Source organism: Antedon mediterranea, chromosome 4, assembly GCF_964355755.1.
Source record: "Antedon mediterranea chromosome 4, ecAntMedi1.1, whole genome shotgun sequence".
In the NCBI taxonomy this organism is placed as follows: domain Eukaryota; kingdom Metazoa; phylum Echinodermata; class Crinoidea; order Comatulida; family Antedonidae; genus Antedon; species Antedon mediterranea.
In genome coordinates this window covers 7,521,995-7,546,427 of record NC_092673.1, presented here as the reverse complement: position 1 = coordinate 7,546,427, position 24,433 = coordinate 7,521,995, and the positions used below count along the sequence as shown (strand labels likewise).

The 24,433-nt window shown below is 31.9% G+C and overlaps 3 protein-coding genes across 5 annotated transcripts; 1 reads left to right on the top strand and 2 right to left on the bottom strand.

Moving 5' to 3' along the window:
- Window positions 1-625: 625 nt before the first annotated feature.
- Window positions 626-11,938, bottom strand: LOC140047970 (splicing factor C9orf78-like). The gene is made up of 10 exons (XM_072093002.1): window positions 11,846-11,938; window positions 10,972-11,031; window positions 7,158-7,212; window positions 6,503-6,573; window positions 6,125-6,214; window positions 5,463-5,534; window positions 4,726-4,854; window positions 4,138-4,271; window positions 3,217-3,330; window positions 626-2,735 (listed from the first exon to the last, which is right to left on the bottom strand). The coding sequence occupies exons 1-10, from the start codon at window positions 11,932-11,934 to the stop codon at window positions 2,641-2,643; spliced, it is 909 nt and encodes a 302-aa protein (XP_071949103.1). The 5' UTR covers window positions 11,935-11,938; the 3' UTR covers window positions 626-2,640.
- A 136-nt stretch (window positions 11,939-12,074) lies between these two features.
- Window positions 12,075-15,160, top strand: LOC140047969 (cyclin-dependent kinase 9-like). 2 transcript variants are annotated; one of them, XM_072093000.1, is made up of 4 exons: window positions 12,075-12,256; window positions 12,480-12,561; window positions 12,889-12,979; window positions 13,066-15,160. In XM_072093000.1, the coding sequence occupies exons 1-4, from the start codon at window positions 12,153-12,155 to the stop codon at window positions 13,905-13,907; spliced, it is 1,119 nt and encodes a 372-aa protein (XP_071949101.1). In that variant the 5' UTR covers window positions 12,075-12,152; the 3' UTR covers window positions 13,908-15,160. The 2 variants fall into 2 exon arrangements, with proteins under 2 accessions (XP_071949101.1, XP_071949102.1); XM_072093001.1 differs by having other exon boundaries at window positions 12,176-12,256; window positions 12,485-12,561.
- Window positions 15,161-16,418: 1,258 nt separating this feature from the next.
- LOC140047968 (cyclin-dependent kinase 9-like) lies at window positions 16,419-23,177 on the bottom strand. 2 transcript variants are annotated; one of them, XM_072092998.1, is made up of 4 exons: window positions 23,009-23,177; window positions 20,460-20,541; window positions 19,405-19,495; window positions 16,419-18,828 (listed from the first exon to the last, which is right to left on the bottom strand). In XM_072092998.1, exons 1-4 carry the CDS (start codon window positions 23,113-23,115, stop codon window positions 17,966-17,968), a joined length of 1,143 nt encoding a protein of 380 aa, XP_071949099.1. In that variant the 5' UTR covers window positions 23,116-23,177; the 3' UTR covers window positions 16,419-17,965. The 2 variants fall into 2 exon arrangements, with proteins under 2 accessions (XP_071949099.1, XP_071949100.1); XM_072092999.1 differs by having other exon boundaries at window positions 16,419-18,822.
- Window positions 23,178-24,433: the final 1,256 nt, after the last annotated feature.

Here is a 24,433-nt window from a genome sequence, read left to right as displayed (position 1 = left end):
AGCGTCTTTAATGAAAAAACGTGGCAGTCAACGTAGTATTAGAGTATAAGGAATTCCAGATCAATTGGCACTTATGGTTCTTAAGCGAACTAGTAGTACCTTTTAACGGTAATTGATGACTTAATTAGGACAAATGATAATGTTTTAGTTACGATAACCGTAATTAAGGCCCAAGGGCGGATTACAATAACTTAAACCCAAATACCGCCATTTAATAATTTAATAATTGCAATACCGTAGCCTTGAGTAAATCCGTACGGAAATTTAAAATGATTCAGTGTGCGACGAGCCTGATTTTCAAAAATATTAATATATACGAACATACACTGTGGGTACATTGATTTCTTTGTAAAATATGAAAAGAACATGCTCAGAACATAATATGTGATTCTGCGCATGCAAAGAAATTTGGAAATTTCTGGAAAATATATCTGTACTATTAAGTATTATAGTATAGAGATTTTTCGAAAAAAAATACTCAAAATATCTACTTATCAAACATGTTTTGAGTTAACACGCGGAATATATTGTGTGATTCTTTTCATAATATTAGTTTGGAAACATGCGCAGAACATGTAATGTGATATTTTATTTATTTATTTATTTATTTATTCAATTTCCAGGTATACAGACAACAACATTAACAAACGAAGTGTGGATGGAGTACCCTGTTGATTGCCAACAGTGCAAGCACTATCAAAGTGGCTCTCCAATACTCCAAACCACATACATAAATCACATAAAAATTGAAGACACACATAAACTTTAAAATATAAAAAATACAGATCAAAAGATCATAAATATGAAAACTACAAAATGACATAAACAAATTGAGCAATCAACAATTATAAGAAATAATTGTAATTACACACAGAAATGCACGATTTAAAGTTCAGTAATAGTTGAATGAAGAGAGTTTTTAAATTGTATGTGTGTATGCCAAAAAATAAGAGTAAAAGTTTGGCCATTTTTCGAAAAATGACCAAAATATCTACTTTTCAAAATGTATTGAGGTACGAACACATTATGTAATTATGCGCATATCAAAAAATAAATGTAGAAAATTATAAAAATATCAATTAACATGCGCATTATGCAATAAAATAAATGATTTTTGAAAAGTTCATAATTTCCCCACTTTTTATTTTCGGATATAATTGCTTATTATGGCACTATGAGCAATAAGTCCTATATTAGAACGAATATTACTTTTATTTTACACTTAAAAATGATGACACATTAGAAATATCAGCATGTATTTTGTGCATATTAAACAAGGCATCATTAATACACCAGAAAATAACCCAATGACATTCTTTCCTAATTCTAAATTAAAAAAACATTTAAAAAATCTCTTTTCAGGTTCAGTATTAGTGTTTGATTTTTCATATTTAATGTCTTATTTTACAGTTTGTTCACCGTTATATGGAGTTAGTGCACAATAGGTTGTCTTTCCTGCCTATTATTAATAGTTTTTTTATATTTTTTCCTGAAATCTTAAATTTGTATACACTGTAATTGGATTTTAAATAAAGTGTAAAATAGTGTTTTTCATAATTTACCAAATTTATATATTTTTATATTGTGTAAAGGTATTGTGTCATAGAGGCATTAAGGTCACTTTTGTCTTTCCTGACCTGTTCTTATTAAATAAATAAATGAAAAAGAACAAACCAATTTATACACATATATTGATTTTAAAGAAAGTGGAATAATTCAATGTTCTTTACACTCTGCATTTTCTTCAAACTTGACATATGGCGTAAGACAATCATAACCTGAAGGAGCAGATTACTTTATGCATTGCAATATGTAGATTCTTTTCAGAAAATCTGAAATCTTTGTTTTATTATGCTCTCTCTATAGTTAGCTTAGGTTTTATAATAAGACATTAGAATTTCTAGACATCTAAAATCCCAAGGCCTAAACCATTCAAAGGGATAGCACTCCTATTTTGGACATGGAGCAGAACAATTCTAGACAATGCACACTACAGGTTGATTTTCGAATGCGACATTACAATTTCTAGACATCTTAGCTTGCTATTCACTGGTACAGTATATAGTATTCCTAACTTATTTTACCCAGCACTAATATACAAATAATGTTTATTAGTGCAATAGTACAAATAATTTCATAAAGTGAAAGGTTATATTCTATGAAAATGGAACATTTCAGCTTTCACAAAATGAAATTATTTGTTCCATTGGATATATAAGACATTCTTTTTTTAGTACACATATTTTAAAGGCCTAAATCATTTGAAAGGATATCACTCCTATTTTGAATATGGAGCAGAACAATTCTAGATGGCTCACACTACAGGTTCATTTTCGAACAGGATCAGTCAACAGCATTGTGTTGCACATGGTTACTCAACATATAACAATAATGAATGTGCATCCTATAACCAAATTCAACAGGAATGTATGAAATTTAACTGGCTTGTTATGAAATACCACTCTTGATGATGTAAGAGTTCAATGGAGTAGTTATTATATATTATGTGATCAACAATCATCTAATGAAAAGTCAAGAATCTACTTAAGTTAATTCAATAATCTGAGGAACTATAAGTAGTGGCTGTCTTAAAGTTCCGAAAGTGCGGTTTTATGCAAGATTTGTTGACAAACATAAACTTCAGTAACGTCTTACATGTTTTTTAAATCTTTCAAAGTGGTAATCGTCTGTGGCCTTTTCAGACAATGAACGTTTCTGTGGTTTTTTGTCAGGTTCTGAAAAGAACAGAAATATTATTAATGACTTACAAAAAGATAGTTGGTTATCTGGACTCTCAGGAAGACTGTCTCCAAAAATGTCTTAAAAACAGAGGCCTGGGTCCCACTAGAGAACAACGCAACCAACACAATGTAAGAAAATACCCTTCCAACAATAGTGTTTTCCCTTGCCTATGAATGATCAACTATACCTGGTTGTGTACATATTTTATGTGTGTTGTCATAAAATATGACTTGTTTACAACAATTTCCGGTGGTCCGCGAGGAATTTTGAATCATTCGTTTGCCTCTTTTAAAATGTTTTTTTATTCCTCAATGCAACCAGCAGCAGAGAGCGGGAAAGGGTAAAGTTGATGAAGCGGAAGGTCTAAGCTTGGGATAGGAAATGACAGGAATGTCTGTAATTTATTTTCGGTTGCTTATTTTCTTACGGCATTTTGTCACAGGTTTTAAAACCCAAAATGTATACTGTACTGACCTGTAAACTTTTGATCTTCGGCATCTCCAACTACTACTGGTTTCAGTTTCACCAGTTCCTCTTTACTTTGCTGCTTGTGATGTTTTCTTGATCCACCAGAATCATCATACATAACTAAAACAAAAATCAGCCAATGTTATTTATAACACAAGTTAAATTATTATCACAGACATGGAATTAGAAGGACAAAATAACATTTTTTCTCTTACTCTGCCAGCATAGTTACAGGTAATACTATACAAATAATGAATGTTTATCAGTACGATGGTACAAATAATTTCATGAGGTAAAATATGATATTCTATTTTCATTAGATGAAGCCTGAGTAAAAATAGAATTTCATATTTCACCTCATGAAATTATTTTTAAGCATTGCACAAATATAAAAACATTCATTATTTATTTTATATAACATCTTGTCATTGCCATCATTGTTCTGATCATTATTTGTTTTATATAACATCTAAGTAGATTCTTGCCATTGTTCTAATCTTGTTGTTGTGAAGGATAGATTGTGTTCGCAGAACAGATAATGTTAGCTATAGGATTTCATGCAATTTTTTAAAATTTAAAAACCAAAAATGTAAAAAAAAAGTACTAAAATAGTGTGACCCACTGGAAAAGACAATTGTCTTTGACCCTGTAAAAAAGGTGATTAAAAAAACACCATTTTATAGGAGGAAATTATACATAAAAAGTCTTTGAATTGAAAATTAATTTCTATTTACTGAGATATTTAATAAAAAAAAATACTTTGGTGATTATGTTGATGACACTATGGTGAATTTATTTAAAACTGCTTTATTAAATAATGCAAATTGAGTAAAAATGGAAAAAGGAGCTAAGCTTTTTTTTTCCTGTTTCCCTTCCTTGTTTCTTATTGTTTTCAATTAAATTTGAAGAATATTGAACTGAACTTACACCTAGCATGTTGCACATAGTTTACTGCCATATTTGCTGGCACGAATGATGTATTATTTTTCTTCTTTGTCATTTGTTCCTTTAAATGTTTCTGCTTCGCTTCTTCAGTCAATTCAATGTTCTTAATTTTTGCACTGGAAAAAATTAATGTATATACAAGGTATATAATATTTAGCAAGGCCTTAACGAGAGGGTAAAAACAGACGAGGCAAAGATGCTTAAAATATGGCCCTGATTTAGGCATGCTCTACATTTATTACTAAATGTAGAAAAATTATTTCAGACTTGTGAAAATGTAAACAAATTGTGTTATGTTACATTTTCACCCAATCAAATGCAAGATTTACAGGGGAAATGAAAAGGATTTTTACAACATTTATGTGATATAAATGTGAAATAAACAGAGTAGATGTGAACACATTGATGCAGTTAATTGAGGAGGGGTTCTTTAAATGAAAATGGGACCTAGCAATAAATAGAGAGGTGGTTTGAAGGGGTCAAAAATGTTACCCATTAACTGGTCACACAGTTTATACATTTATCATTAAAAACAATAAATAAACAACATTATTTGAATAGTATACTTACTCAACTCCTAAGTCCACTTCTGGTATGCCTGACAGCATCTGATTTGACAACATTTCCTCTGTTCTTTTCTTCTGAGCCACTTGCAAATGCTCAGGCAACTCATATAATTTGTCTTCGGCACTTTTAAACCTAAAAGTTATAAATTCAACAATTTGTGTTACTACTATTAACTTTCCACTTTCTAGCCATAACAGGTTAAAGTGTAGGACGACGTTCCACAAACTATGGGAACATTTTTTAAGGGCTACAGGGTGGCTTAAGAAATTGAAAACAATAATTTAGCATGATAATCGTCTTTTAATAAGGTTAAATGTTGCTGAAAATGTGTGCGACTTGTTTTTTGACAATTGTGTCATGTACATTAGAGGGGAAAACCTGGGATGTTGGTGGATCCGCGGAATTTTGATCATTCAAACAAAAAAACACAATTTCCAGAGAATTAGAATGAACAGAAATAGGAAAGAACTATTATCTACAGGTCCATATTCCTAACATGTTTTTCTTACCTCAGCTCCAACCATAGTGGATGGGGCTGAGGCACACTCTTATGTGTGGGTAAAGTTTTGATGTAAATTTCTGCCATATCTCTTATTCGTTATAAAGGCGATAACCTCATACTTTCTAAACTTAGTTTCATTGTTTTAGGATAGGTTCTTTGGTAGGATTTGAACCCTGTACCATGGAATTGGTAAGCAACCAGTTACAGTGCCATTACTACTATATCAATTATCACTCACTTTACATTATCATCTTCTTTGTCTTCATCAAGTCCCTTTCTTATTGCCATCTGTTCATCAATGTATTTCATCCTTTAGATAAAAAATAAGTCAAATAGATCAAAATATTATTTTTGGTGATCTCCTCATGCATTAATATTGTTCAGTAAAACAACTTTTGTGAAATGCGACTGTGTGTAGTTTAACTGAAAATATTTATCAAATACTGTAAATGACACTGCTAAATCCAGGTATTCCCACTGTTACTAAAGCTCTGTCTACACTATCTAGTTTGACAAAAAAGTATGATGTGTCCAAATAAGGTAGTTGATATGTTTAAATGTGGTAGTGATACTGTATGACATCATCACGTCCATTATGGGCACATCACATTTTGTTGTCACATAGTGTGTTTGATAGTGTAGACAGCGCTTAAAGGAACTGCGAGCATGTGCATATGCTAAGTTATATTTTTACATTTATAAAATAGTAGAGTAAAGAAGATATAATTTACATACAGAAACGAGAAGAAGTAGGGCTACTGGCCTGTGAGTATACACAGGTTTCTGTCATATTTGATTTCATATTACAAATAGTTTTACAGAATGAAAATAATATAGAATATTGACATTTTTTACTTATATTTTTACATTTTAAAATATTCTAAAGAAGGTATAATTTACATGTCAGCATGTTCATCTCCTTTGTTTGTTTCAGCTGCAAATGTACTGCTCATGTTAGCAACATCACGATCACCTTTATCTTCATCTGATCTACAGTAGAAAGATTGAGAAATTAGAAAAGGTAATAAAGAAACAAAGGTTCAATCACAAAGTAAAGTATCGTGAAAACAAACAAACTTATATATAAAGCCAGTTAAATAATGTATTTATTACAGTATTAGGCACAGAAGGTCAGAGGCGCCAACTATGTTTGAGAAAATATTAAAATAATATTTGATAGTAGGTCACTTCACCCAGATTCACTCAGCTAAGTGAATCTTTATATATGTAGTTTTGGTTTTCTTAATTTTAGCCAAACTTAACATTAACATACAGTACCTGTCCCTGTTCCTGTCTTTGATCTCTTGGTAGTCAACCAATCCCCCTGTCTTTAATTTAAATGGATCATCCTTAAAATATAAAACATATTTTGATTTAGTATACAGTACTTGTTAGATAAATCATGAACTTTTGAGTTAAAACAACGATTGTTAGGCATTTGATAAATAGGCAAACTGCCTTAAAACTATTCTCATCACCAGAACAGAAAACAACGCCTAGAATACTTATTATATACCAATAGGACAGATTGTAGAGTATGTAAATGAGGAAGTAATTAGCATGATAAAACCACAAGGAACGTAGGCAACAAATCAATCATATGGCAAACTAAGCCTAAGTTATAGATTTGTTTGTTCAAAGAAGGTTTACTCCAGGTGATGTGGAGGGCTTCCTTATATATAAACTTTATTTATACATACAGTAAGACTAATTTGCAGTACAACTCGTTCAATCAATATAGATTGTTTTTACACAAGTTTGTGATATTACAAACAAAACAACACCATATAAAAACGACAAAAAAGATATTGAAAAGAGAAAAGTCCATACAGTAAGTATGCATCATAGAACCAACAAAACTTGATATATAGTGTATGGCTATTTGTAATGCATTGAACCATAATACAGTATAACAATTCAATATGGTACTTACATTGCTAACTTCTTGTTCTTTTGACAGTTTTTTCCCTGTCGCTAATGCTGCCGAGCTGAAAACATTCAAAAACCAATAAAACAATACTTAAAAAAATAAACTACTTTACTTTGAACAATTTACACCCAACCTTATTTATATTATTATATTGTCTTCTATACTGAAGGCTTACACTAACAGTACTAGTTAGCTAAGGTAAAAGATGACCAGGTCAAAGTTTAGAGTGCCATGATAAATGAAAGTTGCTGCTCTTTTTTGGGACAAAATATTGTAATAAAGTGAATATAAAAGACATGTACAAAAGACAATTTGATACTAAAATGTCAGTATCTTGCATTATAATTGTTATAAAGGGTCTGGATCTGACGGTATTACTGCTCGTGTCTTAAAATCTGTATCTCCCTTAATCATCCACCAACTTACCCATTGTATAAATTCATCTTTTTTATCTGGCACTTTTCCAACACACTTAAAACTAGCTAAAGTTGTGCCCATTTTCAAGAAAGGTGAACGAAGTCAATTATCTAATTACCGGCCAATATCACTACTTTCAGTGTTTTCCAAAATTATTGAAAAACTCATGTATTCTAAACTTTCTGATTATCTCACAAAATTTGATATACTTAATAAACGCCAATATGGTTTTCGAAAAAATCACTCTACATCCCATGCCGTTTTAGATCTTATTAATAATATTACAAATTCATTTGAATCAAAAGAAAATTTATTAAGTTTATTTATTGATCTTTCAAAGGCCTTCGATGTTATTAATCACGATAATTTAATTAAAAAACTTGAGTGCTATGGAATTAGAGGTATTTCATTGAATTGGTTTAATAGTTATTTGAAAGATAGAAAACAATATGTTGCATTAGGATCTTGTACATCGTCGACGATGGATATTACTTGCGGAGTGCCACAGGGATCTGTGCTTGGGCCATTGCTCTTCCTTATTTATGTTAATGATCTGGCTAATGTCAGTAACAAATTGCAAGTAATATCCTTCGCCGACGACACCACCTTATTTTACTCTAATTCCAATATTGATTTATTATTTACTACATTCAATGATGAATTAACAAAATTTTGTGACTGGTTTATTTCAAACAAATTACTTATTAATACTCTTAAAACAAATTATTTAATTTTTCACAATTCTCAACGTAAACTAAAAGTTGATGACCTAAATATACTTCTTGACGGAATTCAAATTGAACGCAAAACTGAAACACTTTTTTTAGGTGTATATATTCATGAAAACCTCAAATGGACCAGTCATCAAAATTACGTTTCGAAAAAAATATCAAGATCTATTAGTATTATTAACAGACTTAAGCACTTCTTCCCTCTAAATATTTTAATTTCTCTTTATAACACACTTGTACTTCCTTATTTCCAGTATTGTAACATTATTTGGGCTGCAGATTACTCTTCTAATATTGCTAGATTAACTAAATTACAAAAACGTGCAGCTAGAATTATTACTTTTTCACCATATAGAACCTCATCTGAACCCCTTTTTAAACGTCTTGGTATATTAAAATTAACGGATATCCACAATGTTCAAGTTGCCAGTTTTATGTTTAATTATTTTAAAAACCAACTTCCTATTTCTATGATTGATATGCTCTGTAAACGTACCAAATTTCACAATTACAATTTAAGAACTTCTCATTTAAACATTCCTTTTGCTGGACTTACTAAAACTAAATTTTTTATAACTATATCAGTCAATATCATTATTTACTTTCCGAAAAAAGTTAAAGAATCATTATATATCTAAATATTATACTGCTTAGTTAATATGCTTATTATCATTATTTATACTCATATACTATTTATGTCTTACACAAAATATAGTTGTTGTTTATTATTGCAATCTTTAATCTATACTATATATAATGTATATATAGTATACTATATATATACTGGAATTATAATTTATGTATACATATTTTTTTTTTCATTTACCAATATCGGTAGTTATTAGGTTATATGCATGATATGCATATAACCTCTTGATTCTGTCAGAATCTTTATTTATTTATTTATTTATTTATTTATTTATTTATTTATTTATTCTTTCCTTAGCACTATTTGTCCGTCAATTATCTTGGCATCGGTTTTATCTATCTAAGTCAATTTTTCAGAGTATATTCCTTATGGCCAGGAATCGATGTGGTTATGTTTTCACGGTGCGCAATCAAAAATTACGCGGTCTACGCGCGATTTAACGAAATCACGTTTGTAATCATATCTTCACAAACATGAATCACTTTTAAACAAAATTTGGTACTCATAAATTTCAGGTCATATTTCATCATATGGCAATACAATTACGTGCGTAGCGCATATAACGCATGCGTACGCGCGCTTAAAATGTTGAAAATTGTCAAACGTTAATGCGCACTGTTTGTGTCTGATTACTGTTGTATAACCTTTCTTTAATAATATCATCATATTTTATTCACTTTTCAACGCGAAACAGCGTTATACGAGCACGTCAAAAGTGACGGGCTACGCACGTGTAAGTTAACAAAATGGTGAAAATATGCTAAATTTTAAAATTAATATATATCGTTAGAATGCTCGGGAACACCTATTTTTTATTTAATTTTCTTGAAGTGTATGTATCATATGTATGATTTATTATGAAATTAGAAGAACAAAAGTTGATTAAGTCATCATTAATGGCATATTAAATTCAACAAAATTAATTTCGACAATCAAACAAATTATAACATTTTCTTAGGCCAAAATAACAAACTTAACGTTAACTTTCTTCCTTAAGAAGTTCATATATTAAAGTTAAAAGTATATAGTTTGACAGTGCATCATTTTTGTACATTTTTAGAGATGTCATCATAGTAAAAAATTATAATTCATTGCGGTATGTAATAATCTATCTGCACCAAAGTGGTTACTGCATAGTAAATACACGGAGGAATTTTTCTACAATTTTTAGTCAGTTGTGTATGGCTCGGTGGTGTGTGCTCGTGTCTATGGCACTCAAGGTACCGAGATCGAGTCTCACCTTGGGAAACGAAATAAATTTTTTTTTTATTATCCGTATTGTTTGTTCAAATTTATTTCTTAGTGTATATATTATACACATGATTTATAATGAAATCTAGATAAAAAATAACTTATGTCTTTATTATTATGTAACAGCAAATGTGGTTTATGACATTATACGCAGAGGGATCTTTGATCGGATTGTGATACCGGCTATTGTATTCGCGTTAGCAAGGTCCTATCATATATTATATATTATTTAAAGAATCTGAGAAAATCAATGAATCAAAATATCTTTTAAAAATAAATTATCTTTATTTTAATTATCAATGCATATAACCTATAATTCGTCATAGTGACGAATTAAATCTAGTTTCATTTATAATTATCATGAAACTATTGAAATATAATTTAAATAATTTTTATAAAGAAGATGTTAGTTATGTTATTATACTGTAATTTTTTATCCTAAATTATATAATTATATATTCTAGGTTATTTTTATTTTTTTAGTAATGTGTTTTGTTGTGGGTCCCTACGAGACAAGTTTTTAACTTCTAGAAGGGATCCATGATAATAATGACTACCAATTACTGCTTTATCTATGTTCACTTTAATATCTTTTTTCTATTTTGTATATATTCATTCATTATTATCTAATTCTAAATAAATATTATCTGAATCTGAATCTGAATCTGACTGTATATAAATTGTTATTAAATGCATGATTCATGATATGTCAGGCAATGATTTAACCAAATAAATTCAATTTGATCAAGAGAATGATGCCATACTGTACCTTACACCGTTCGGTCTTTCTCTGAATTTTTGAACTTCTTTAGCTTCCTCGAGTATTGACCTATGTTGACAAAAAAATACTATGTGAAAGAAATGGTGAATTTATTATTGTCAAAAAACCCACAAACAAATCTGTTGTACATGAATCGCAAGACTGTTGCAATACTATATTTTACGTTTCCTACCTTACAATTACATTTATTTCGTCAGAACAACAAAACAAATAAGAAAATAAATTCAAAATCTAAATGACTGGTTAACCAAAAAGCGAAATAAATTCGCTGTCAAGGGGCTCAACACACACAGGTTGGAGGTACAATACAGACAGTACAGTATGAACAATACGATTATTTCTTAGTTAAAATACAGTAATACAATACTGTACATACTGTATTCAATTATATAAAATAATAATGTTATCAATACATAAGATCACCACATTATTTTTGTGTACAACTCGCATTATAATAATTATTTTATTATATTATTAACCTAGCTAGGCTAGGCCTAATCAAATAATCGAAATATGCACACAGACAGTTGACAACAATGTCAATGATATTAAAAAGGTTATAAGTTGTAAAATGTAAAACTGAATTGGCTATGATAATTAACCTCCGGTCGAAATTAGCAGAAATCATAGCTACAATGCTAGGCCTAGTCCTATACGGAACCATTGACACAACATGAATCTGGACGGGCAAAAAATCATTGAACACCCTCGTAATAGACGTTATCACAAGCCAAGAAACGGTAAAACTCATTGATGGTGGCCTAGGATTAAAAAGCTAAATTTAGAGTACAGATTATAGTATTTGGCACATTCAATAATATTGACATATTTTGTATTACTTTATATATCAATTAATGATTACCTTATATCTTCAGTCTCTGTTTCATCATCAGAACTTGACGCTTTTCTTCGACGAAATTGTTTACGACGTTTTGATGATGCGAACGCCATCTTTATTTTTTCGGAAGTATGGTAGTCTCCTCAGCACCATGAAACAAACCAAAGTTGAAGGATCTGGATTGAAAGACTAAGTAAAACAACAACATAGTACGTCGTCGATAGGTGACATAAGTGTGCTGAGAGCTGAGAAACAAAAAGTTGTTTTTTGTATCTATTTTCTCTATTTTAAAACGACCTATAGTTCAACTTGACATACTTTAAACTAATCAATGGCTTCAAATTCAGCCAGCAAGATTGATTCATTGGAGTTTCCATTCTGTGATGATGTAAAAAAGTACGAAAAAATATTGAAAATTGGCCAAGGAACTTTTGGGTAAGCAGAAAATTCGTTCACAAATCAGCACTATACAGCCCAGTCGGTATACTGAAATTCCCAGGAAGAGGAACCGGTATTAGGCCTAGCTAGGTTACAGTATATTGCATAGTTTGATCTCAACTACTGTATACTCACTTCTGCTAGCCCTCTCTCTACTGTTCAGCCCTGTTGTACTCTACATACTATAGTATAATTTATTAGCATTATTTTTGTCTTTCAGAGAAGTTTTCAAAGCACGAGACAAAAAGTCGAGAAAGATTGTAGCACTGAAAAAAGTGTTAATGGCCAATGAAAAGGAAGGGGTGAGACTAAAAATCTCACATTGTTAATAATAATAATTACGGACATTGATTGTACTATAAAATATTATAGCTCCATGTAATAATGATATTTTGTGTTGTATTTTCAATCAAATTAAATGTAAATTTAAAGTACATTATAGGCCCAGGTCTAGCCTAATAACACGTGCTATGGCAATTTGTTACTATTATATTTATTTGAATAAAAACTCTCTGCTTTGAATAAACGCCTCATCCGAATAAACACGCTCCTAAAAACCCTCCTGAACAATAAGCGCCGCATTCAAATGAATATGGTAAATGTGTTTAATCATTTATTTCTCCCAACAGTTTCCAATCACAGCTTTAAGAGAGATAAAGATTCTTCAACAATTACGTCATGAAAATATTACGCATTTGATAGAGATATGCAGAGCCAAAGGTACAGTGTATTCCAATTATTATAACTTTTAATACAACTTTTTTTGTGCCCATTAAATTTGGCTTCTTTTGATATATTTTTTACAGGAACATCAAACGACCATTGCAATACTAGTATCTACCTCGTATTTGAGTTCTGCGACCATGATCTGGCTGGGTTACTTAGCAACCCTCAAGTCAAGTTTTCATTGCCTGAGATCAAAGAAGTTATGAAGCAGCTTTTGAATGGCATGTATTATATACATAGTAATAAAATTCTACATCGTGACATGAAAACAGCAAACATTTTAATCACTCAGACAGGAAATTTGAAATTAGCAGACTTTGGACTTGCTCGACCATTCAGCCTCGCCAGACCGAATCAGCCTAATAGGTATACAAATCGCGTTGTCACGCTCTGGTACCGCCCACCCGAGCTTTTACTCGGAGAGAGAAATTACGGACCACCCATTGATCTGTGGGGTGCAGGGTGCATTATGGCTGAGATGTGGACACGCACACCAATAATGCAAGGAAGCACAGAACAACATCAACTCAACCTCATATCTAATTTGTGTGGTTCTATTACACCAGAAGTTTGGCCTGAAGTTGAACAACTAGAATTTTACTCTAAGATAAAACTGCAACCAGATCTCCGACGCAAAGTAAAAGAAAGATTACATCTATATGTTCGTGATCAGATTGCGTTAGATTTGATCGATAAATTATTAGCAATAGATCCAGCAAAGCGTCTCAACAGTGATGATGCCCTCAATCATGATTTCTTCTGGGTTGATCCAATGCCACGCTCTTTTGCCAAAATGCTTACGTTGCATACACAATCAATGTTTGAATTCTCTGCTCTAAATCGTAGACGTCAACAGCAGAACCAACAGAAAATAAAGAAACCACCTCATGGTCTTGACATGTCCTTTGACCGGGTATTTTAAGGTCATAGTCCATAACCACCTTTACCATCTCATGGTATTGAACTGTCATTTGAATGGGTATTTTAAGGTCATAGTTCAGAACCACCTTTGCCATTTAATTGTATTGTCATGTCCTTTGACGAGGTATTCTAAAGCTATAACCATCTTATGGTCTTGACATGTCCTTTGACCGGGTATTTTAAGGTCATAGTCCATAACCACCTTTACCACCTCATGGTCTTGACATGTCCTTTGACTGGGTATTTTAAGGTCATAGTCCATAACCACCTTTACCACCTCATGGTCTTGACATGTCCTTTGACCGGGTATTTTAAGGTCATAGTCCATAACCACCTTTACCATCTCATGGTCTTGACATGTCCTTTGACCAGGTATTTTATGGTCATAGTTCAGAACCACCTTTACTATCTCATGGTCTTGACATGTCATTTGACCGGGTATTTTAAAGTCATAGTTCATAACCACCTTTGCCATTTAATTGTATTGTCATGTCCTTTGACGAGGTATTCTAAAGCTATAACCATCTTATGGTATTGTCATGTCTTTGACCAAGTATTTTAAGGTCATAGGTTATTAACCATATGGTATCGTCATGTCCTTTGACTGGGCATTGTAAGGTCGTAGGTTTATTAACCATCTTATGGTATCATGTCCTTTGACCTGGCATTTTAAGGTCATAATTTGTCTTTATTACAATACTGCTAGATTACAATCGATTACAATATAATCCTAGTACTGATTAATACCATTCCATAATACTGATTAACTACTATAAGTCAGCAAAATGTTTTTTAATAGCACATTAGAATTTATACTTTAATATTATTATTTAATTTATGAAATATGGATGTTTACTAAAAAAGTTTTCTATTACCAATATATATTAGAATAAAACATTTTTTTTTTAGATTCACACATTGTATTGTATTAAATAGAATAGGGCAATATTACTATGGAGAAATGTTATATTTGTTATTTTAACACTTTCAAAGAGTTGAGTATCGACACTGAAAACATTGCCATTGTCAATTAGGAGATCCTTGCTTTTAATACATTACAAGAAAACTTTATTTAGGTTTAATTAGGGTGTGAAATGCATTGATTATTGCACTGTATTGTTATATTGTAACAAAGCCAATTGATTGTGTACTCAATTTAAAACTTACAAATTGCTATGCAATATTTTACAGAAATTTGTTTTTTGTTAAAAGATTTTTTTAAACATAGAGAAAATCAACATATTTATTTATAGATTATAGCTACTCTTCTGTGAAATGTTATTTTGAAATAAAGTATTTAAAGTCAAGAAAAAAAAATATTAAAGCACAGAAAATGTTTTAACTGAAGTTAAAAATGTTTGGTTGTTGATATTAAAATGTTGAAATTGATAAGGTGGTTTATTTGTTTGGAAGGCGGAGCATTCAAAACCTTTTACTAAAGATGTATTGTCCCCCAAAAACATGAAAAATGACGATTAATTAAATCAGACTTTGAATAGGTTATTTTGGAGTTTTAAGTTAATCCCTTTCATCAAAAATAAAAAAAAAAACAAAAAAAAACTCAATGTTTTCTCATATAAAAAGACAAAATAAATGGCCAAATTCAACTAAAACCCCTATTGGCTGGCAGCCAATTTGTCTATTTATTGCTTTAAATTGCAGTGTTTTCCGGTAAATCATTTTTGTTTAAATAAAATATTTTGTTTAAAGTGGATAACTATTATGTGACATTAAAATGTCATATAAAAAAAAATTGTAAAAATTATTTCAGGGGGACAATACATCTTTAAACCATAATGCGTTGTAGTCATTTTAACGAACAGGTTTACAACAAAACTAAACCCATCCACAGACAGGCTTACAACCATAGACAAGTCGAGTGGGTTAAGGCAGGTACCACAAATTATAGCTAAAATATCTTCACAAATCTGGTGAATCAGAAGATGGAGGTCCAGTGTACACATCAATGGTTGTAGGAACCCAGTGCATTTTTTGGAAGAGTAGGGGGTCACCGTGATGTACTAGACCAATTAGAAATGAGCAACGTTTGGTGGCAACACTGTTGAGCATGGTTCCCATATGGATGAAACACAACGTAGGCACACTGCAAGTAAGTTGACCTATCACAAAGCGACAGTGGATGAGCTGTTGCATAATGATTGGTCAAATTATTTGCTCTGTGTTTACAATAACATCATTTTGTTGCGTTTAAGTGGAAAAAGTAGGTGGATTGTAATATCTGCTCCACTGCACTCAACTCATCATGTTAATAGCCGATGAAAACTGAACAATTTACATGCGAACCACAATTTTTACACAACGAACGATTTCAATGTGAAAATCAAATGAGACGTTTAAGCATCAGTTTTCAATGCAGGGAATTCAGAGCTTGCAAAACCTTCGCACATGAATTGTTCCACGGACGGGAAAAGCTTTCCACTTTACTTTACATGTAAATTTGACACTTTCCAAAAAATGCTCATGCATGTACAATAATACCAGTAGGCCCACTGCAGTACCTAAAATAGGATATTTTTATTGGTATTTGTCTTACAAACATTTACTATTTACACAATTTTCACAAAATGTAATATCATTGGTTATTTTCTATTAGTTTTACTTGTGTGATAAACAAATGTAGAACTTTTTAGGGTTTTGTTTAGGGTGTACTACTGTACCAGAAAAGTCTAAACTAAATGTTATACAAAATAAAGGGAGAATAATTGGAATTGTCTATTGGTCAAACATGCATGTCATTTATTATTGTCTACCAGCACAGTTGACCGAGTGTCTGGTAGTAACATTTTCTATTGGCACAATCGAACTTGACTATAGAATACTGAATGACATGGTTGAATATGGCGTGCTCGCCTCACTTAATAAATATATACAAAACAATACTTACTACAGCAATTTGGAAATTGTTTTATAAAAACAATGAAAGTGTCAAGATATATATTTAACAATTACGTGGTGCAATTAAAAATAATGATTAAAAAAAAATATATACACATATGATACAGTAATTATTATTATTAAAAACAATAGTTAAAATTATTAAGTTGTTCATCTCTTTATTGTAATAATGCATAATTTAATTTTACAATTGTCTTCAGAATGATACATTATGGGATTAATAAATTACTGTATATTTTATAAATATTAATATTTGGGTTATTACCCATTTACAGTACAGTGGACATAATACATTTTAAATTGAAATACATTTAATTGATTTACATTATTGTGTGAAAAAAGGAAATTTTAGCAATAACTTGGTTAAATATAAAAAACTACTGAGTAATAAATACAATATTCATATTTTGCAGTTATCATCATCAACATATTTAATATGAGTTAGTAACATAATTCATAAAAATGAAAGTCAAATATTGATTGATCAATAAGTTGCGGATTTCTATTTACGGTAACATTGTATGTACAGTAGAAATTTTCAGTACTTTATCTCCACATACAGTGTTAGTATGACGTGCGTCGATAGGATATCTCATAATGCAACTGTATCACATGTGACACCTGTATTATAGAATATGCTATGATACTGGAGAAGCATTTTACATTTTATCATAAAAAATGATTTGGAATGTACAATTTATTATTGACAAACACAGACTGTGTATTATTATGTTATAACATGATTAATAATGTTTAACTAAAAATAAGAATAATTTAATAGTTTGTGTCTGAGGATGTTTCGAGTTGCAAACATGCTATAAATTATACAAAGTGCATGGTGTGTTTCTTTGTGACCACACTAATGCACAGCACACCATGCCTGGATATTAATGGGCCTGTTCAGTTACTAACTGAGGTAAGTTGGTTTCATTTGGGCAAGACCTACTTATGGTAAATAAAACAATCCCTGCTTTACGTACTCTAAGTACAACTTTTGTACAGTACAAAATCCTTAGAAAACAATAGATCTAGAAACATTACCATCATTTCCATCTCTTTATAATCCATTTATAATACTTTCCGTCGATTGAATGATAAGACAGACAATTTCTGTACTTACAATACTAGACATAATCAACCGACTCAAAACACTCTGTCAAATGTTTGATCATGTGATTGTGGTAAGTTTGCCGATCTTCGTGGTGGGACAGCAGAATGCTGCGCTTGCTGTTGGATTCGCCTCCGTGGTGGCGCAAGGAACTCGAACATGGATTGCGTATGTAACGACAACATCTTTTGCAGTGAACACGGTAGCGGGTCTAACCAAAAGAAATCATGATTCAAGGCATCATCGCTATTAATACGATTGGACGGGTCAAGCCACAACAGTTTGTCAATCAGGTCCAAAGCAATCTGATCTTTCACGTAGGCTTTGAGTCGTTCTTTTACTTTTCGTTTGTGACCTTTTGGAAGTTCAAGTTTAGAAAAGAATTCAAGTTTGTCAACGCCTGACCATATTTCTGGCGAAATTGACCCACATAAATGTGATATTAAGGTCAACTGATGTTGCTCTGTGTTGCCTTGCATTATGGGACTTCTCGTCCACATTTCAGCCATGATACACCCAGCACCCCACATATCTATAGGTGGACCGTAATTTCTTTCACCTAATAATAGCTCAGGTGGTCGGTACCATAATGTGACAACTCTATTTGTGTACCTGTTCGGCTGGCTAGGTTTAGCGTGGCTGAAAGCCCTGGCAAGACCAAAGTCTGCTAATTTTAACTTGCCTTCCTTTGTTATAAGAATATTAGCTGCTTTCATGTCTCTGTGTAGTATTTTGTTACTATGGATATAGTAGAGTCCGTTTAGAAGCTGTTTCACAACCTCTTTTATCTCGCCAAGCGAGAACTTGACATTTGCATTGCTTAGTAGCCCAGCTAAATCATGTTCGCAGAACTCAAACACTAAGAAGATACTTCCCTTGAAACGGTTATATGCTGTTGCTGAAAAAAAAAGAAGTAGCAACAGAATTATTCAGAAACTGGTTTTGAACGCTTTTTTACTGATATACATACATATCTTACTGTATGTACTCCATGGCAAGCTATGCCAGCCTATTTATCACAAACATATCGGCTTATAAGTAGTATAATTATACTGACTTTCAGTGAGGAAACTCAAAACGGGTTTAAGTAATGTATATCCGGCAAATAAAAAGTTTTATGTATATACTGTAATTGATAAAAAAGCAACACACAGCAGTCACACAAATGATGGGCTTTCAAAGTTTAATAATTAATGATTCAATAATTTTCAAAAAGCCTTCCATTAAAGAAATTTTTAATTAATTGACTGCTTTGGTGTTTTATTTTCTTCATAAGCGAGAATATTTATTGCAAGATTGTGTAATAGTGCGTTTTATTGTCCAATCAAATGACAGGAATTTATTTCAGTGTTATACCCATTACTAAACTTAAAACAGATGAAATTTGTTTCACATTTAAATTTGTAGTGCTGTGTTGTGGTGCTCTTTAGATCCTTTACAGTAATAGTACGTTACTGCACTCGACTTCATGTACCTTTTGTTCGGCAAATCTCAATTAGATGAACCACATTTTCGTGTCGGAGAAGTTGCAAGATTTTGATTTCTCTTAAGGCTGTAATCGGAAACTGTAAGAATTGTACATAAACAAATAATATAATTAATTAATATTAAATACTATTTGTATAACACATAGTATAACAATTTGGTAGGTTGGAGGTTTATTTTTTGTTTTAACAAATGTGCCAATTCATCTATCTTAGGGGACAGTGCGAAATGTAGAACACTGTAAAATCCCCTCTCATTTCAAAAGATGTACTTGGTTTTTCAAAGTATACACAAGGAGAAATAGTGTACACCCAATCTACTTCTGTACGGTTAAATTGGGTTTTTTTTTAAATAGACTTGTCCTACACTGAACAAATTATATTAAAAACACAACCACAGAGCATGATCCCACAAAGTTCAAACAAACTTGTGGTCATTAGTGCTGTAAAGCTCTGTCTACACTATCAACCTAGTCTGACAAAAAAGTAGTGATATGCTTAAATATGATAGTGATATGACATCATTATGTCCATATATGGGCACATCACATTTTTTTTGTCACATAAAAAAGTTTGATAGTGTAGACAAGAAGGCTTAAGACACAGCAATTTAAGAACGCTTTATAAATGCTTAGTATTATTTTTAATGGATTATGGCAATCCTGTCTCAAACGCTTAATGTTTTGGCAATACAAATCACAAAACTTTGATTGTCATATAATTGTCGTATTCGATTTAGACTTTCACCGTTGAGTACAGTTTTTCCGTTGAGTACTTCTTTAACAGAGTATTTTGAGCGTTGAGATTGTTCTTAACGAAACAGCTTTCATTGTCAACGTTTTCTATTCGAATGACTTTCTGTTGAGCACAAATTTACAATTTGAATACAAAAAGTACTCAACGAATCTTTACATTGACAACGAAAGTTCCCAATCGAATACGACAAATGTTAATGTTTTAGTGTTATCTCAGCCCTCCCCCATAAAATAACATGACTCCTCTCTCCCTCTACCCCCATGTATCTACAGTACCAGTCATTACTTACTCCTTCTTTTTCATTTTCCATGAGAACTTTCTTAAGTGCAACCACTCTTCTGTTTCTTTTGTGTCTAGCCTTGAAAACCTCTCTGCAAAAAAAGTAAATAAAAGAACCACATGAATGATAATACAGTGTAATTCTACAATAATAATAATCACTACAGTACTCCGACTAGTCTAGGCCTAGCTTAAAAAGCACTGGCTGTCTGTTTATGAATTAAAGTGTTTAGGAATTACTGTAGATCCGAGTTTTCAACTTGCTATAATTATATAATAATAAAATGCCCGATAGTCAAGTGAACATATCCTTTGTAAATACATTCTAGTTTCTAATTGACTTCTCGGCATACTGTCACAACTACATACCAAGTGGATGAGTGTTGTTACAGTATTTAACCAAATTATTGATTGTACATGGGACCAACTGACTGTGCTTCCTGTGTAGCAGCAGTTGTGGGCTTGATTGATGTGCTTTTATTTTACTCTTATGCCGTTTTTTTGCTACCAAAAGTATAACGTCTAGCAGACACAGGCCTTTTTACAAAATGGTTTAGTATTACAAACAAGAATAACTAGATTTGACACACACATAATATACAATTTATAATTCTTTTACATAGTTGATTACATTTGTATCAAGAACACCTTATTTTATGGTGAACAATTATAACTTACTAATTTTCATGGACCCGATCGTCTTTCTTTTATTTTAGAATGGTTCCGATCATTTAATTATGTTGGGGCCCGAACGTCCACACGATCGTCTTGGTTGGAATATGGACCCGATCGTCTGACAATTTATAGACCTACTAGACTAATAATAATAGGCCTAGACTAGTAGCCTATAATATATTTTAATAGGCCTAACTAGACTAGGCCTATTAAAAATAATTATATAGCCTGGCCCCTAGCTAGAGGGAATTACGGTCGAAGCGGCCGCCAACCAAAGCGGCCGCTAGTTCAATAACGGTAATCTTTATGGAACGCCGTGTGTGCTTTGATTGTCGTTGTTTTGTAATCTTTGATTGTCATTGTTTCGACAGGTTTTCTTTACCTCGGACGTAAATAACAATCTACATTATTATGTAATTTATTTTCTTTTTTTACAGATTGATTGTGATATGTTCTTTTAAACGAAAAGGCGAATCGATGATTACTTATTTTAACTGTTCTAAATGATATGTTACTTTAATAAAGCCAATAAAATACATTGTGGTGTTTGTATTGTATATTGATATAATATATAATAAGCCAATTATTAATAGGAATTATATATATTTTTTAAATAAAGTATATCAAAATATATATATTTATTTTTGTTATTGTATATTAATTAATTAGTAAAGTAACTAGTAGTGTTCGCAATCATAATTTAATTACAAGACAGCAATTTATTTATTTAATATTCTACATTATTGTATACCTTCAAATATATAAATATTGTTCAATTTAAAATGAGTTTTAAATACTAAAATAAGATGCAAGTGTCTGTACGGTACGGTAATTAATTATGCGAATTCCTGCTAATAACTCGACTTGCGGCCAGGAATAGTGCTGAAGAAGGTGCGCGTTCTTCTGGCGTATTCGTCCCCACGTTGCTTTATTGAAAACACAAACAATGTATTACAATGGAATAACACTTAAATGTATAACACACCCTATTACTAATAATAAAAACCAAGATTCGATAGTACAGTATGTAAATGAGATATAAATATTCGGCAATACCGTACGTAAATTATTATTGTAATACTGTATAAAGATTCGATAGTATGTAAATGAGATATAAAGATTCGGCAATACCGTACGTAAATTATTAATGCAATACTGTATAAAGATTCGATAGTATGTAAATGAGATATAAAGATTCGGCAATACCGTACACGTAAATTATTAATGCAATACTGTATAAAGATTCGATAGTATGTAAACGAGATATAAAGATTCGGCAATACCGTATGTAAATTATTATTGCCATACTGTATAAAGATTCGATAGTATGTAAACGAGATATAAAGATTCGGCAATACTGTACATACATTATTAAAGGTTCAATAGTACAGGCAGGCAAACTTAATTATTATAAAAATATAAAGATTCGATAGTACATGATTTTTGGCTTATATTTATTGGTTTGACCATACTCTTTTAGCTGTAACTCAACTCGCTATAGGCCATGGCGTTGACAACGACCATCAAAGCTAAAGCACGCATAGCGTTCCATACAAATTACGTTATTAAACTGGTGGCCGCTTCGACCATACTCCGCTAGTAGAGGTAGGCCTACTACTAGTACTACTACTAGCCTAGCTAGCTAGTGAGAGGGTTAGGCCTACCTACACTTATTACATTAGCCTATTTGCATTTGACTCTACAGGCAACCAGGCTAATTACCTAACTAAATTAGCCTGTGGCCAAAACGGTCTTATGTCTAACTCTCTAGGCATATAGGCCTAGGCTAGGCCTACTAGCATGTTTATTGTCCCTCTCTCCCCAGAGTCAAGCCCACGGCACGACACACAGGTCGTCGCGGCGCCGGATTGACTTCTCTCTTACCCAAATGTTCCTTGACCAATTTTGGTAAGTTTTTCATATTTGGTGACCTCATCACAAAATGGGAACTCAACAGAGTCATATTTGTTATTCAAAGCACTAGAAGTCATAAATAATAATTGAATCGCCACTAAAATAGAAGAAATTTGATTCGTATTTTTTCACGATGTTCACACTCTCTAAAAATAAACTTGACAACTCACGCAGCGCATGCGCGCTGCTGCTGCAGCAAATATGACGAGCGTCATTAATTTCGACGATCGAGCATTCTCTACTTCTACGGAGCGCCATTTATGCCTTTATTTACTTCTAAATTAGAAATAGTACTACGGTAACTGCTCCAGTGGACCAAATTTAACACCGGTGGAGCACAGTGATATAAAATAGAAATAAGTCACTAATTTTAATATCTTTTCGTATGTAAATACACTGTGCTCAAGTGGACACAATTTGGCGCCAGTGAGGAGCACAGTGATATAAAATAGAAATAAGTCACTGAATGTTAATATCTTTTCGTATGTTAATAACACTGTGCTCAAATGGACCTAATTTGGAGCCAGGGGAGCACAATGATATAAAATAGAAATAAATCACTGAATTTTAATATCTTTTCGTATGTTAATACACTGTGCTCAAGTGGACCCAATTTGGAGCCAGGAGAGCAGTGATATAAAATAGAAATAAGTCAATGATTTTTAATATCTTTTCGTATGTTAATACACTGTGCTCAAGTGGACCCAATTTGGAGCCAGGGGAGCACAGGAAGAGTGATATAAAATAGAAATAAGTCACTGAATTTTAATATCTTAACTTTGACTTTTTTCTATTTTATATCACTGCACTGTGTGCTCACTGGCGCACGCGCCAAATTGGGTCCATGTGGTGAGCACAGTGTATTAACATACGAAAATATATTAAAATTCAGTGACTTATTTCTATTTTATATCCCTGTGCTCCACTGGCGCCAAATTAGGTCCACTTGAGCACAGTGTATTAACATACGAAAAGATATTAAAATTCAGTGACTTATTTCTATTTTATATCACTGTGCTCCCCTAGCTCCAAATTGGGTCCAGTTGAGCACAGTGTATTAACATACGAAAATATATTAAAATTCAGTGACTTATTTCTATTTATTATCAGTGTGCTCCACTGGCTCCAAATTGGGTCCACTTCTTGAGCACAGTGTATTAACATACGAAAAGATATTAAAATTCAGTGACTTATTTCTATTTTTTATCAGTGTGCTCCACTGGCTCCAAATTGGGTCCACTTCTTGAACACAGTGTATTAACATACGAAAAGATATTAACATTCAGTGACTTATTTCTATTTTATATCACTGTGCTCCCCTGGCTCCAAATTCGGTCCACTTGAGCACAGTGTAATAACATACGAACAGATATTAAAATTCAGTGACTTATTTCT

What these genes read in the sequence shown, in the direction of transcription:
- LOC140047970 (XM_072093002.1), bottom strand. Translation starts at nt 11,934, where the DNA reads ATGGCGTTCGCATCATCAAAACGTCGTAAACAATTTCGTCGAAGAAAA. An exon ending in GAAGTGGACTTAGGAGTTGA is followed by an intron (nt 4,272 to 4,725) that starts GTAAGTATACTA and finishes AATTTTTTCCAG; the next exon opens with TGCAAAAATTAAGAACATTG. An exon ending in CTATGTGCAACATGCTAGGT is followed by an intron (nt 3,331 to 4,137) that starts GTAAGTTCAGTT and finishes TTTTTGTTTTAG; the next exon opens with TTATGTATGATGATTCTGGT.
- LOC140047969 (XM_072093000.1), top strand. Translation starts at nt 12,153, where the DNA reads ATGGCTTCAAATTCAGCCAGCAAGATTGATTCATTGGAGTTTCCATTC. An exon ending in ATTGGCCAAGGAACTTTTGG is followed by an intron (nt 12,257 to 12,479) that starts GTAAGCAGAAAA and finishes TTTGTCTTTCAG; the next exon opens with AGAAGTTTTCAAAGCACGAG. An exon ending in TGGCCAATGAAAAGGAAGGG is followed by an intron (nt 12,562 to 12,888) that starts GTGAGACTAAAA and finishes TTCTCCCAACAG; the next exon opens with TTTCCAATCACAGCTTTAAG.
- LOC140047968 (XM_072092998.1), bottom strand. Translation starts at nt 23,115, where the DNA reads ATGACTTCTAGTGCTTTGAATAACAAATATGACTCTGTTGAGTTCCCA. An exon ending in ATTGGTCAAGGAACATTTGG is followed by an intron (nt 20,542 to 23,008) that starts GTAAGAGAGAAG and finishes CTTTTTTTGCAG; the next exon opens with AGAGGTTTTCAAGGCTAGAC. An exon ending in TGGAAAATGAAAAAGAAGGA is followed by an intron (nt 19,496 to 20,459) that starts GTAAGTAATGAC and finishes CAATTCTTACAG; the next exon opens with TTTCCGATTACAGCCTTAAG.